Source organism: Elephantulus edwardii, unplaced genomic scaffold (genome assembly GCF_000299155.1).
Source record: "Elephantulus edwardii isolate Elephantulus edwardi_28Jun2011 unplaced genomic scaffold, EleEdw1.0 scaffold00048, whole genome shotgun sequence".
Classification (NCBI taxonomy): domain Eukaryota; kingdom Metazoa; phylum Chordata; class Mammalia; order Macroscelidea; family Macroscelididae; genus Elephantulus; species Elephantulus edwardii.
In genome coordinates this window covers 14,534,667-14,548,045 of record NW_006399798.1, presented here as the reverse complement: position 1 = coordinate 14,548,045, position 13,379 = coordinate 14,534,667, and the positions used below count along the sequence as shown (strand labels likewise).

General features: G+C 54.9%; 1 protein-coding gene across 1 annotated transcript in view; it reads left to right on the top strand.

Annotated features, from left to right (window-relative positions):
- The first annotated feature begins 3,717 nt into the window (after positions 1-3,717).
- Positions 3,718-13,379, top strand: part of AXIN2 (axin 2) — a 29,873-nt gene continuing 20,211 nt past the window's right edge. Inside the window, exons 1-2 of the mRNA XM_006886262.1 lie at positions 3,718-4,532; positions 13,063-13,203. Of these exons, the coding sequence (XP_006886324.1) occupies positions 3,718-4,532; positions 13,063-13,203 (956 nt within the window). The remainder of the gene's footprint in view (positions 4,533-13,062; positions 13,204-13,379) is intronic.

Genomic DNA, 13,379 nt, shown 5'->3' with positions numbered 1-13,379 from the left:
GCCCAGTTATTGGTCCAAACTCAGATCGCGCGCTCACAGGCGCGCACACGCCTGCGCGCCCGGGCCTGTAAATGCTCTATGACACTTGGTTAGTCGATCTGAGATCTAGAAATCGCTTTTGAAGCCCAAATTTTCCAATGAACTGATAGGAGGTAGAGAAGTGTTTGATGATAGGGAGGGGGTCGGGGAGGTGGGGGAAAGAATCTGCTTGCTTGCAGTTCTGGCGACGACCAGAACGCTACAATAAACTGTTGCATTCCAGAGCTAAGGCGGGCGAAGGAAAGCAGGGGGGGCGGAGGCGAGAGTAAAGCGACCGGAGAAGTTAGAAGATGAAATCAGAAACTCGGGCAGCTAACGCCGCTGCGGTGGGGGCCCAGGGGGCCGGCGGGGGTCGGGGAGGCTGGGGAAGGGTTAACGCCAGAGCCGGGCGTGTGGCAGGGGCGGGCCCGGCGCGGGGCGCTGGCCCTTTAAGGCGAGCGGCGCGGGCCGGCCGAGCGCGGCTGTGATTGGCGCGGCGGGATCACTGGCTCCCGAAGCCCGGCCCGGGGGAGTCGGCTGGAGCCGGCTGCGCTTTGATAAGGTCCTGGCAACTCAGTAACAACCTGAACGCCTGGAAATAAAAATATCCCCTAATATTCACAGATTTCGGGGCAGTCCGGCGCTCAAGCTAGCTGTCACTCCCGCAGAAAGGCCAGGCCAGAAAGGTGGGGTGGAGGTGCTGGCTCGGAAGAGCTACTTGAGAAAGACCTTTTGGGCCAGGGGGCGAGGTCGTGCGGGGGTTTGATCGCGGTCTTGGGGGGAGGCTGGGGTCCTGTGGGGTCGAGGATGTGCCAGAGAGGGGACTGAGGGTAGGGTGGCCCGGAGGAGGGGCGCCAGGGGCGCCGTAGGGGCGGCGGGGCGCGCGGCGGGCGCGTACCTCCCTTTCAGGACCGTGCGCTCGGCTCGCGCCTTTGAAGTGCACAGTTAAATCCACAGCGCAGTTTTTGTTGGAAGCGCCCGGAGGACATTTGGTGCGCGGAGTGACTGCTGGAAACAGGACCTGTGTTGAAAGCCGGCGGGGCGGGGGCTGTGGGGCCGGGGGCGGCCGCAGCGGGGCGGCGGGGGCGGAGGCCCGGGCGGGCCTTTAGCATATAAGGGGCAGCGGGACGCACCGCACCACTGGGCGACCCTCCTCGCCGGCGGATTGTGCTTTAATCTCGAGCTTGTTGTTCCACCGCCCCCCCCCCCCCATGCTCCCCGCCGCTGGGGCCGGCCCGGGGGGGCCCGGGGTTGCCACCTCGAGCCGAGCCGGGGGCCGGGGCCCTGCCCAGGGCGCCAGCAAGGTCTCGCCGCGGAGCGCGCGCGCCGATCCATGGTGAGTGCCAGGCAGAGTCGGCGGGGCGGCCCGCGGGCTTTGATGTGCGGGGCAGCCCTTTGAAGTTCTGGCTGGCTATTTCGGGGCGCGCGCTGCGCGGGTGTGCGAGGGAACAGGGGTCTGGCGCCCAGTGCTCTGGGGGCCCAGCCTGGCTGGAGCCCCCTCCCCATTGCTGGCGGGGGTGGTTGGTGGTGGAAGGGGTGGTTCTGGCCAGGAGACTTGGCCAAGTGACGGTGGGGGCGGAGAGGCCCCCCCCCCCCCCCCGCCGGGAGCTGTCGCAGTTCTGGACGGGAGTCGGAGTGTGAGTGTGCGCGGGAGTGCTTTTGGAAGGTGGGATGAAAGGGTGGTGGCTCCCCACCCTCCGCTGCGCGCCCTCCCCCGGCCCTCTCTCCCACCCAGCTCACCTCCCTCCCGCCTCCCTCTCCCCTCCCCGCACTTAGGGGCCCGGTGAGCCGGCCGCGGCTCAGTCTCCGCGCAGGACCGGCCCGAGCTGGGCGCCCGCGTCCCTCCTCCCCGCCCGGGCCGCGCGCCCCCGGCCCTTCTCGTCCCCTGTGCGGAGAGGCAGAGACTCCGCGCGTCGCCATTTCTGACTTGGCGGTTGCTTTCTGTGCCTTTTTTCTGCGGGCGCGTCTGCGAGTGGCCGAGTGGCGGAACCGAAGCGCTGACCGACCAGCTCCGGGCGCTGCTCGTTCGTCCACCTCCGGGGGGCTCCGGCCCTGCTCTCGATGGCTCCTTTGATGGAGCTTTGGACATGTTTGGTTTGCTTTGAGCTGAGGGGTTGGTGCGGAGGGTCTTGGCAGAGATGAGAGCTGGGCCTCGGGTCGCCTTCTCCCGCCAGGTAACGGGACCACCCCACCTCCTCTGGGCCGGGGTAGCGAGGGCAGCAGCCGGTGGCCCCTTCACTTCGCCCTTTGGAGTGCCTGGAGGACCACCGAGACCGGGGTGGGGGCCGTGCGTTCACCTCCCCGGGGTTGTGCCCCCCATCCCTGGCCCTGCGCTGCTTAGTTTGATCTTGCCTTTGCTGGAGAATGCTGCTTGTTTATTGGTTAGCTAAGTCGTTTTGGGTTTTTTTAAAAAGACAGGCTTTGAGATCAGTAGTTTGGGATTCGGTTCTTGGCACAAACAGAGGTCGAGTAGGGGCTTCTGATCCGGTTTTGTAGGTTCGCTCCGGGAGGTGGGCTGGGGTTGGGGGAGCGAGGGCGGCGGGTCCCGGCTTCTCTGTTCTCGCTCAAAGTTTGAAGATCAAAGGCTTTGCAGAGTGAGTTGGGTTCTGGTTAGAGGGGAGCTGGGGAAACCGAGATGGGGATGGAGCCAGATTTCTTGGCCATCGGGGGTGGGGGACCGCAGTGGTCGTTTACATCAGGGTTAGGATAAGGGGCGTTTGCCTGGTGGATTTGGGGTGAGTAAGGAGCATTTGCCTGCCGGACCAGGGGTGGCGTGCGTTTGCGCCAGGTCTGGGGTGAGGTGGGGGCTTTAGTGCTGGGTCTAGGGTGAAGTGAGAGGCATTTGCCTGTTGAATCTGCGGGGTGTTGTGGGTCTAGGGTGCAATGGGGTCGCGTTCTCTTGATGGATTGGGGGGCGGTGGGGGCGTTTGCCCGCAAGATCTGTGGTGCAGTGGGTAATTTGCCCGCTGGATGGGCATCCGGGAACGGATTTCTCTCCGTGCAGGGAGGGCTGCTTTCGGGCGCGGATCCTCGGAATTTTTAAGGAGTGGAAGGGGGGAGACAGGGAAGGGGGTGGATGGGGGAATGGGAACCAGATGCCGAGGAAGGGCACGTTTGGAGCTTGAGTTATCTGTGCCGAGAGCCGAAGCTGGGAAATTTCCCGAAATTGGTTTCACCTGTACCCAGCCCCTTGCCTCAGAATGAGTCTTTGCAGTTAATGTTATCGGGGAGGGGCAGGGAGTGGGGAGGTGCAGCCCCAGTGTCGTGGAATGCATTGGCCAAGTGGGGTTTTGGGAAGGTTTTCTCTTCCCTGCTCAGATCCCTCATCTTCTCTTCCTACCCTTCTCCACTGGTCCCCTCCTCCCCCCCAAAAGTACTGGGAGCTCAGGTTTCGCCTTTGAAAAAGCAGCATCTGATACTTTAGATGCGCACCTCGAAGATAGCTGGGTTGCTTGATTTGAATTTGAGGAGTTGAAAAGCCTGTTTACTTTCTTGCTTTGATGTTGGGTAGATCTGGTTTTGATTAGATCAATACCCTTTTCTCTCTTCCTACCTCCCCCCCTTCCTTTTCTTTCCAGAGAGGAGGCTCAGAGGAGCCCCTGCTGACTTAAGAGGGAGAAAAAGAGACCACGCTGATTGCTGAGAGGAACTGGAAGGGGGGAGAAATAAAGCCCCAAACTCAGTCAGAACTTGCCGGCCATGAGTAGCGCTGTGTTGGTGCCTCGCCTCCCGGACCCCAGCAGCAGCTTCCGAGAGGATGCCCCGAGGCCCCCGGTGCCCGGGGAAGAAGGAGAGACCCCACCGTGCCAGGCTGGCCTGGGCAAGGGCCAGGTCACCAAACCCATGCCTGTGTCCTCCAGTGCTCGGCGGAATGAGGATGGACTGGGAGAGCCCGAGGGACGGGCGTCCCCTGATTCTCCTCTGACCCGATGGACCAAGTCTTTGCACTCTTTGTTGGGCGATCAAGATGGAGCTTATCTCTTCCGGACTTTCCTGGAGAGAGAGAGATGTGTGGATACCTTAGACTTCTGGTTTGCCTGCAATGGCTTCAGGCAGATGAACCTGAAGGATACCAAAACTTTACGAGTAGCCAAAGCGATCTACAAAAGGTACATCGAGAACAACAGCATCGTGTCCAAGCAGCTGAAACCTGCCACCAAGACCTACATCCGTGATGGCATCAAGAAGCAACAGATCGACTCGGTCATGTTCGACCAGGCGCAAACCGAGATCCAGGCGGTGATGGAGGAGAATGCCTATCAGATGTTTTTGACTTCTGACATATACCTCGAATACGTGAGGAGCGGGGGCGAGAACCCAGCGTACATGAGCAGCGGGGGCCTGGGGAGCCTGAAGGTGGTCTGTGGCTATCTCCCCACCCTGAATGAAGAGGAGGAGTGGACTTGTGCTGACTTCAAATGCAAACTCTCGCCCACTGTGGTTGGCTTGTCCAGTAAAACTCTGCGGGCCACCGCGAGCGTGAGGTCAACGGAGGCAGTGGAAAATGCGTACAGGTAAGACTGTGGCCGAAGTGAGGGGGAGGGGTTTGGGGGCGGGGCATGTTGGAGGCGGCTGGGGACTTGGCAGATGTTTTGAGTTAAACTAGGCTGGGTGAGTGGGTGGGTGGGTGGATGGATGAATGGATGGATAGATGGATGGATAGTTGGGTGGATGTTCTGCTGAGGCTGATGAAGGCCTCTTGAGAGTTAGGACCGCTGACCTTGAAGCCTTTGATCTTGTTTTTGGTTCTTTAAAGGGGGGGGGAGTGAAGCCCACACAGCTAAATACCTGCTGACTTCCAGTGCAAACTTCAAACAGTAGCAAGCAGTGTTCATTAATGTGGGTTCCTTATTATCCTGGGCTGGAGTCTTAGAAGGGATTGAGAGAACCAGAGAGGACAGCAGCTTTTGATGCCTCTGAGTCACCAGCTCCACTAAGCCTCAGTTTGAGAGAAGGGGGCCATGACACCACTCATCAGTAGAGAATGGGATTAACGTGGCCAGGAAGGCAGCTGGGCTGTGGTGGAGCCACAGGACGGGACGTGTGTGCCCATTGAATGTAGGGGTAAGTGGGATCTTTTGAACTTTGATGTTAAGAGCCAGACAGCAATTGGCTGAACAAGTGCCCTGGTGGTTGGTCCCCTTTGTGGAACTTTAGAATTTACCCAGCAAGAATGAAGGACACTTGGTTTAAGACTCGAGTGGACTGGCGGTCAGACTTCGGCTCATTCTTTGGTCAGTGAGCACCGGTGGAGAGGAGATCTTGGCCAGAAACAACTGAAGCTCTGTTGTGCTTTCTCCTTCTGAGACTTCAAAGACCAAGCAGTCTTATAGAATGGCCAAGTCTTAAGATTCTTGACCTTTGGAAGCAACTTCAGGCCTCCTGATGTTTTCCAAACCCTCCCACCCCTGTCCTAAATTTCCAAAAAGAGAATGAGAGTCTTAGTTGTAGGCTGTGGCTTGGATTCTGCACAAGTGGTGGGGTGTGCTTGTTGGATGTCTGAATGGTTTATCCAGCAACCCAGCCTGCACTCCTCCAAGTGCTGGGGACCCGGGATTCCTCTGGAATGGCCTCCAGGGTCTTGCTGCAGGTGATTGGTTGGTCAGTCTGAACCTAGAAGGTCAGGAGGTGCTACTGGAAAGGACTTGTTCTCCAGCCACCAGGGGGCACTCTTACAGCCCTGGGAACCAAGCTGGCCCAAAGGGTGGAGTTTTGCAAGGATCACATGAGGAAGTTGATTTCAGCACATCTTTAAGGTTAAATCTAAAATTTAAGCTCCCAGATTGTTTTGGAAGAAGGAGGATGCCAGGCCTCCGCTTAGGAGGCAAGGCCTTTGGGGCTGGGCAGTCAGCTGACACCTGCCAGCCCGTAAGTCCACTTTGTGGAGTGAACATTTGGGTGACCTCTGCTGGCCTTCTTGCCTCCTTCAAGGGAGACAGAGCGTACTTAGGGCTTGTGGTAGAACTGCTTCCCTGGGGCCCTTCTGACAGTAGGACTTTTGTCCCCACTGTCCGGACCCAGAGCACTACCTCTTAAATAGCACAATGTGTGGTTTTGGATGACCTTAGAAAGGGCTCTTAGTAGGAAGAGCCAAGACCTGCAGTGACCACTCTTGTGGGGGACCCTCCCCCTTCCAGAGGTCTCAGCTGGGACAGGCGGTACCAGGATTCATTTTTTCCTTCTAAATAGTATTTCATTGTGTTTTCAGTGAAGATTGACAGCATTTTAAAGGCTCCTATTCATTGATTTCTATATGGACTGCAGTAACTGGTTACATTCCTCACAAGGCATGAGTATTCCCTTTCCCCCTATTCTGGTTGTTCTGTATTCATGCATCAAGTTGCCCAGCCTCCTTACAGTCTCATCTTTGCTTAAAATTGTTGACCACTGTATCTCATATTGGTGGGCCAGCATTAAGTTTGTTAGATACTATTCTTGGAATGCTTGGTTGTCATCTTTGGGCATCCTTGGTCCACAATGCACAGCTTTTCATTGATTTCTTAAAGTTTCTATATTGGAATTTTTATTTTTACCAACCATTGTTGACTTGAAATGAAGGTATTTCCCAGGACTGCATAAAGTCCATATGTTTTAAGTTGGAATATCATCAAAGAAGAAAATATTTACCTATTTCATTTTAATGTACAGTGTGTATTGATTTGTCTATACAGATATTGGAGCGTATATACATTGTATTGAAAATGCTCTTGGATTCAAGGGTTAAGGACCCATGTTATGTACTACTTACTGCCTGAGTTGAATTGAAACCTTTCTAAACTTGCTGTGTCCATCTGTATAATGGGTTGACACTATCCCCTCTCGCTATTATGGGATTATCATTAAGAAAAAAAGAGTAAACAGGAGAGCCCTTCGTACATGGAAACGCTTCACACAGACGTAAAGGGTCATAATTAGTAGACTTCCTAATGATAATTGGATGTGTCAAAAGGGCAACTGAATTGGGATCTCACCACCAAGGAGTGGCTCTTGCGGTTTAGTTGTATATTTCATTGTAAGATGTATGAGTAAACCTCCTTTTCCATGCCTCATCCTGCTGTACCTGCCAAGCTTAAATCCTATTCAGTGCTAGATCACGGTGTGCAGGAATCCTGTCTCATGCTGCAGGTCTCTCCCCGCCCTCACATGCGCGCGCACACACACTCTAGTGTAAAGTGCCTGGCACATGGGACGGGTGTATGGAGTTGGTAAATGAATGGAACAGGCCCAGCACAAGCCCTACCATGCTCTGTCTGTATCAAGCTACCAAAGAGCAGGCTTGGCAGCGGGGTGCCCAGGGGAGGGGCCAGCCTGCCAGGGCTGTGTTTACCTTGGGCCCTCAAAGGAGCCTCGTTTGGTGTGTGTGTGTGTGTGTGTGTGTGTGTGTGTGTGTGTGTGTGTGTGTTTAATGACTTGTTTGTGTCCTGACTGATTGGGTGTCAGGTTTAATATAAATAGCTGGGACGGAAGAGCAGGAATTAGCCTCAGAGGGAAGGACTGTGGGGTGAGTGGCTGGGGTGAGTAGCATGCCCGGGCGTTTGATGGGCTCTATAAATAACCCGAGCAGAGGCAACCTGTTGGTAGAAGCACATGTCAGAAGCCAACACACACAGAGTGTCGTGTGCACAGAGGGGTTGTGGGGTGAGCCCAGCCCCGGTTTATTTGGGGAAAGAGATGACAGCACTAGGGAGGCACAGAGCTCCGGGACCTTTGCTTCCCTACCCTGCCCAGGGCGGCCCTCCTCTGCCCTGGCCTGGCTTAAAATAGTCAGGCCTAGCAGCTGGCCCTCTGCTGGCTCCAAGGGCCCCTTGCCCTCCAACAGCTCAACTCATGAGGCCTGTCTGGGGGCAAAACCATTGGAATCAAGCTTGCCTTCAGTTTTCAAACACGTGACACTGTACGTACGGATGGGAGCCCTGCCATCTGACGGCCTGGGTCTCTCACCCCTCACTGGATGCCAGGTCTCGGCTTAGAAGGCCGAGTGGAAGGGCTGAGCAGGGCCTTGGGAGGGCCTCAGCACAGGCTGTCTTGAAAAGTGCTCCCTGCACTTTTTGTATTAAAAGTGAATACACGCGAAGCTCCATTTATTGCGCAGATCCTACATTTTTTCAGAAATTAAAGGTTTGTGGCAACTCTGGGTCCCTCACGTCTTCCGGGGCCATTTGTCCCACAGCATGTGGCTCTCCATGTCTTGGACTTTCTCATACCCTCCCTGTCACCCCGGGATAGACTGCAGGCAAGGGCACACTTAACTCTGGACGCCCAGAGAAACCCAAACCCAGTGACACCCTTCATTTTATAGCTGTATGGCTTTGATTGTGGTGCTCGGAACCAAACCCCCAGTGTCTCCGAGATCTGCCCATACTTTTTAAAAGTTGCATTGTTTCGAGTTGGGGGACCCAGGAGAGTGGCCAGAAGGCCAGCTCTACTGCATGTCTGTGTCTGGCCACTGTGCCCCCTGTCATGTGAGGAGAGAGGGCCATGGCATCTGATCAAGATAAGAGATAAGGATAGTCAGGGAAAGGAATGGACCCTTCCTGGCAGCTCCCCAGAGCCTCTTTGTACCAGACAGCTGTAAAACCCCTGCATGTGGAAGCTGGGAACAGGCCTGTCCATGATCACCCAACCCAGCAGCCTGCCCTGGGCCCCAGTCACTGCAGGAATTGGCAATCTCGGCTGTCCTTGGGAGCCAAACAGTCCTGAAGGCCCCATCAAAGCACCTGGCTACAGTTAACTGCTGTGTGGTCAAGTTCTGGCCTGCTTTTTTTGTTTTGTTTTGTTTTTTAAATTTGTAAGTAGTCACAAAAAACCAAGCCCTAACCTATTTTCTTAAAATTAGCTGGTGATTTTAAGCAACTCTTGGGTTCTTGAAAATTGAGCTCCTGTCTCTTTCACACAGCCTGGCCTCCTTTCCCCGCCTCACCTTGTCGCGTCTGTAGGGGAAAAGCCAAAGAGTGGCAGTGAGGACAGCATGTTCCACTCTTAATGACCCTGTGGTTTGAAAGTGAAGAGAGATTACTTGGGGGTCTGTGGGTGAAAAGGCACGCATGAGATGGTTGGGACCCTGTGGAATTTGAGTTAGGTGTCTCTTTGGTTGAGTCGAGGAGGAAGGGATTTTGAGTCATTTTCTTCTTGTCGAGGCTAAAGCTTAAGCCTCACTTTTGGGACATGGTTGGCATATTAATAGGACGAAGATAGCAGTGCTGAAGAGGTGGAGAGAGCCTTCGAATGCTGTTGAAAGCTGGTTTAATGTTTCTGATCTTGTACGGCATCCCTTGGGCCTCTGGTGGTGCGGTGGTTAAGTGGCTTTTTTTTATAATGACTCACCTGCTACCCAGAAGGTCAGCGGTTTTAACCCAGCAGCCACTCATCAGTAGATAGATGGGACAGTCCTGTCCTGTAAGTTGCTGTGACTTGACAGCGGTGGATGTAGTTTTGGCTGTTGGGTCTCCACCCAGCTGATCGGCCTGGGTCTTTTAAGGAGGTTCAACAAAATGTTGAGCCCCTGCCCCACGTCACGGACTGCTTCCCGTGCTAAAGAGACATCTGACAAGATAGGTCACACTCTTGCCCTCATGGGGCTTACAGTCTAGCCAGATGGGGCAGGCGTTCAGTACACGCACACACGTGCTATGCAGTTACGAGGTATGATGAGTGTGGCTGAAGGCATTGTGAGGGCAGCTGGGAGACTGGGGACCCCTCTCCCCCAGTTTCTGTTGGTAGATGACCTTTCAGAGTATAGGAATGACCTCTCAAATTGACAGTACCCTTTCAGGGGGGACCCTTGAGGATAGAAGAACTTCACGGGGGTGGTCATGTTGGAACTCCTGGGTTTTCAGGTGGACTTCCCTGCATTCAAGCGGGCTGGGATTTTTGCCTGTGGTCACCTAGCTGGCCATCAACTAAACCAGTACCAGCTGTCATCCTGCTGGTTTCTGGTCCCTATCAAGAGTCTACAGAACTTATCACTGGGTTCCCTGAGATGGGCAGGGACCCCTAAAAGGTTGTCTTTGTCTTGCTTTGAGATAGTACCCCAGACACCTGGGAACTAGAGCTGTTTAAAGAGACTCCGGTGATTCTGTCACCTGCCCCCTCCACCTCACAAGTCCACTCCAATCATTTGGAAGTGGAAGGTTTTCCGGCTCTTAAAACCAGTTTCCTCCGTTGTGCCTTTAATGACGGTGCCAGAGGCCCTCCTCCTTCTCCTCCTCCCAAGTTCCCCACGTCCACTAGGAGAAGGTTGTGCTGAATGGCCCCTGCAGACTTCCCTTTGCTCCCGTTACTCGTGTCGGTCCTTGGTGACAGGGAATCCCAGATGGAGGGCCGGGGAGTGGGTCCTAAAGCACGAGTGGTTCTTTTTTTTTATCATTCTCATTTGCTCAGCATGCTGGGAGATGGTGAGTCTTCTGACTCTGGACAGATGCAAGAATGGGTCATAGAGGCCAAGCGACAGCTCCTGCCTGGCTGCTCGGTCAAAGGTGTTTAATACACCTGAATTCAAGTGAGAGGCTCTGGTTTTGCATCTTTGGCCAATCCTCTGTCTGCCTAATAGACTAGATCCAACTCTGCACTCAAGGCCCAGCTTGGTGCAGTGGTAGAGAAGCATGATCCTTGCTTAGAGCTGCTGTTCTAGGAGTTGAGATGTGGGGACTTTCTGGCCAGGAGCCAATGGATGGGCCCTCAGCAAGGCTCATGGCCTTGTGGGGCCTTGGTCGTCAGGCTGAAAGGAGATGATTGGACAGTAGATAGCCTGTGAGCGCTACCACGTGTAGCCCTGGTCTTGGTTCTGGGATTGCAGCCATGCAGGTAACAAAGGCCCCACACACCTGGGGGTGACTCTATGCGTATGGCACGTGTCCACTTAGGAATGCACCAGGCATGTAGGAAGTACACAGCCAGTGGCAGCTCTTGGTTTTTAATTAACATTTCTAAGCCAAGAGGCTTGGATTTAGATAATTCCTAGGTTCATTCTGGCTCTGAAATTTTATGACTCTGGGGGGAGTTTGTTCTCTCAAACCGGAGTGCAAGTTGTTAAAAGACCAGGATAGTCTGTTCTGCTCTCTTCTTCAACTTCACTGCCCACCAGCAGTGGCAACACCTTCCCAGCGGCCTCTCTGCCCACCCCACCACTGCTTGAGCTCTAACCTGGTGCCACTTTCCGGATCATACATGCTTCTGAGAAATTCCCGCCTACTCTGCTTTGGCCCTGCACTCAAGGCAGACTTCTGACCTCACTGGTTAGACACCCCCATCCCACTTTCTTAATCCTGAGGAAGACTTCACTGCCTTGCCTTCCTCGGCCCTGGGCATCCTTTCCACAGAGCAAGGTATAGCGGCTACCTCTCTCAGAAAGCCCTCCACTACCACTCTTCATGAGAAGCATCCACCTTACCCTCTGGAGTCTCTCAGGTGACTCACAGTCTCTATACCACGGTTCATAATAAAAAAAAAAACCAAAAAGCCTGTCTTTCTAGAGCTTTCAAACTATGTTGCAGATGGCCTTTGGGCCTTTGTACTGGGAGGCAGAGGGAGAGATTTAGTGATAGCCAGTGAGTCAGTCCCATGCCCATCACTTCCAGCTGTGTGGTCTGGGATGGGCTGCTGTACCTTGAAGACAGACATTAAGGGCTTCATCTGTGAAAGGGGCACAGAGATAACCTCATAGAACACGATGAGGATTAAGTGAGAGGACTCCGTAAGCATATGTCTTGGTACAGGGTGTATCCCTTCCTCCTGACCTCTCAAGCACATACACGCGGTGGTGACCCAGTGTCACAGCCAGGGGTTCCAGGAGGCGTGAGCCTGGACCTGTACAGCCAGAGTCCAGCACAGTGCCACTCACATTCTGGGTCAGCAGGCAGTTGGTGAACACGTGCAGATGATTCACTGACAATCTTTCGGGAGCCCCTTTTCATTTGCCAGCCCCCAGGCCATCTTTATGGCCTGCCTGCAGCAGCCTGGGGTACATACTCTCTTCTGGGCTTCCTTTCTGTAATGGATTTTGTAGGCACAGGGGGCTCAAGAGGGTGCGCCAGGGTTCTCCCACACAAAGCCTCCTGTGACTGCAGGCTTGAGCGAGCTCCCCCCCCCATGTCCCCCCCGCACACACACTGGCCCCTGGCCCCTCACCCCTGTCCCTCAACTGATGACAGAGAAGAATGCAGCCCAGCAGGAGATAGGCACACACTGGATGTTCTGGGAGGAGATCAAGAGGGCAAAAGTGGGGAGTCAGAGGTCCCTGAAACAAAGAGGTCGGAGTCATTGAGAGGAGAGGCCCAGGGCTGCTTTGAAACAGCTGTGCTGCTCCCTTGAATCCCACTGGCTATAACCGGTGACCCCCTCTGGGGGAAGGAAGCTCCTGGTGGAGAGCGGGGTGGGCAGGACGGAGGCCCAGCATCTCAGGTGGATGGTGTGGGAACCCTGAGACTCGGTGCCCTGTCTTACCCTCCCTGAGCTGAAGTGCCCTGCTGTGGGTGAGTGTGGGTCTCTGAGCCCTGCTCGCAGGCCCCGGACTGGGAGTGTGGATGCTTCCCAGGTCTTGGGGCCCTAGGCTTACTTCCTTGTATCTCCTTGTTGTATTGAATTCACCCAGGGACATGCCTGCTCTCCAGAGTCATGTCTGGTCTTGGATCCTTTGCAGGTAGACGGGTGGCTTTGAGCTTTGAAGGCAGTCTGAGTCATTGAGGGTGGAGGTGGGGTGACCCACTGAGGTCAGGAGGCCATTGGTGGTGCCGCCTTGGAGAAGGGGAGGGGAAAGACACACCCTCTCCACTGGCTTACACCCCATATTCACAGCACTACACAGTAGCCCCCCTCCAGAGTGAGCTTCGTTCCCTGATGTGAAATGTGTGTTTAGAACTTTCTGGGAGGCTCTGGAATGCTGTCCCTTTCCCCATCCACTGTAAGGTGAGTTCCACTGGCTCCACTTTTGGGTCCCTGCTCAGATGACAGCTGCAGGTTGACACAGCTAGTTTCTTGGGGTCACCTGGGTCACCTGGGGTTCTGGTGAGGCTCAGTGACCACACTATTCTTGTTCTTTTCCTGTAGGTCTTTCAAGAGGAACGATCCCATTAATCCGTACCATGTAGGTTCCGGGTACGTCTTTGCGCCGGCCACCAGCGCCAATGACAGTGAGCTCTCCAGTGATGCGCTGACCGATGACTCCATGTCCATGACAGACAGTAGCGTGTAAGTGTCCTGGGATGGCCACCACTTGTGTGGTTGGGGGAGAGAGGTAGCAGGCCCGCTGTCATCAGCTGTCCTCGCCTAGCTGTCCAGACCTCCAGGTCACGCGTGTGCTGTCTCTCTCTCCTGTGTCTCTCACTCCTCTCTCGTCTCTCCTCTCCTCTCCTCTCCTCTCCTCT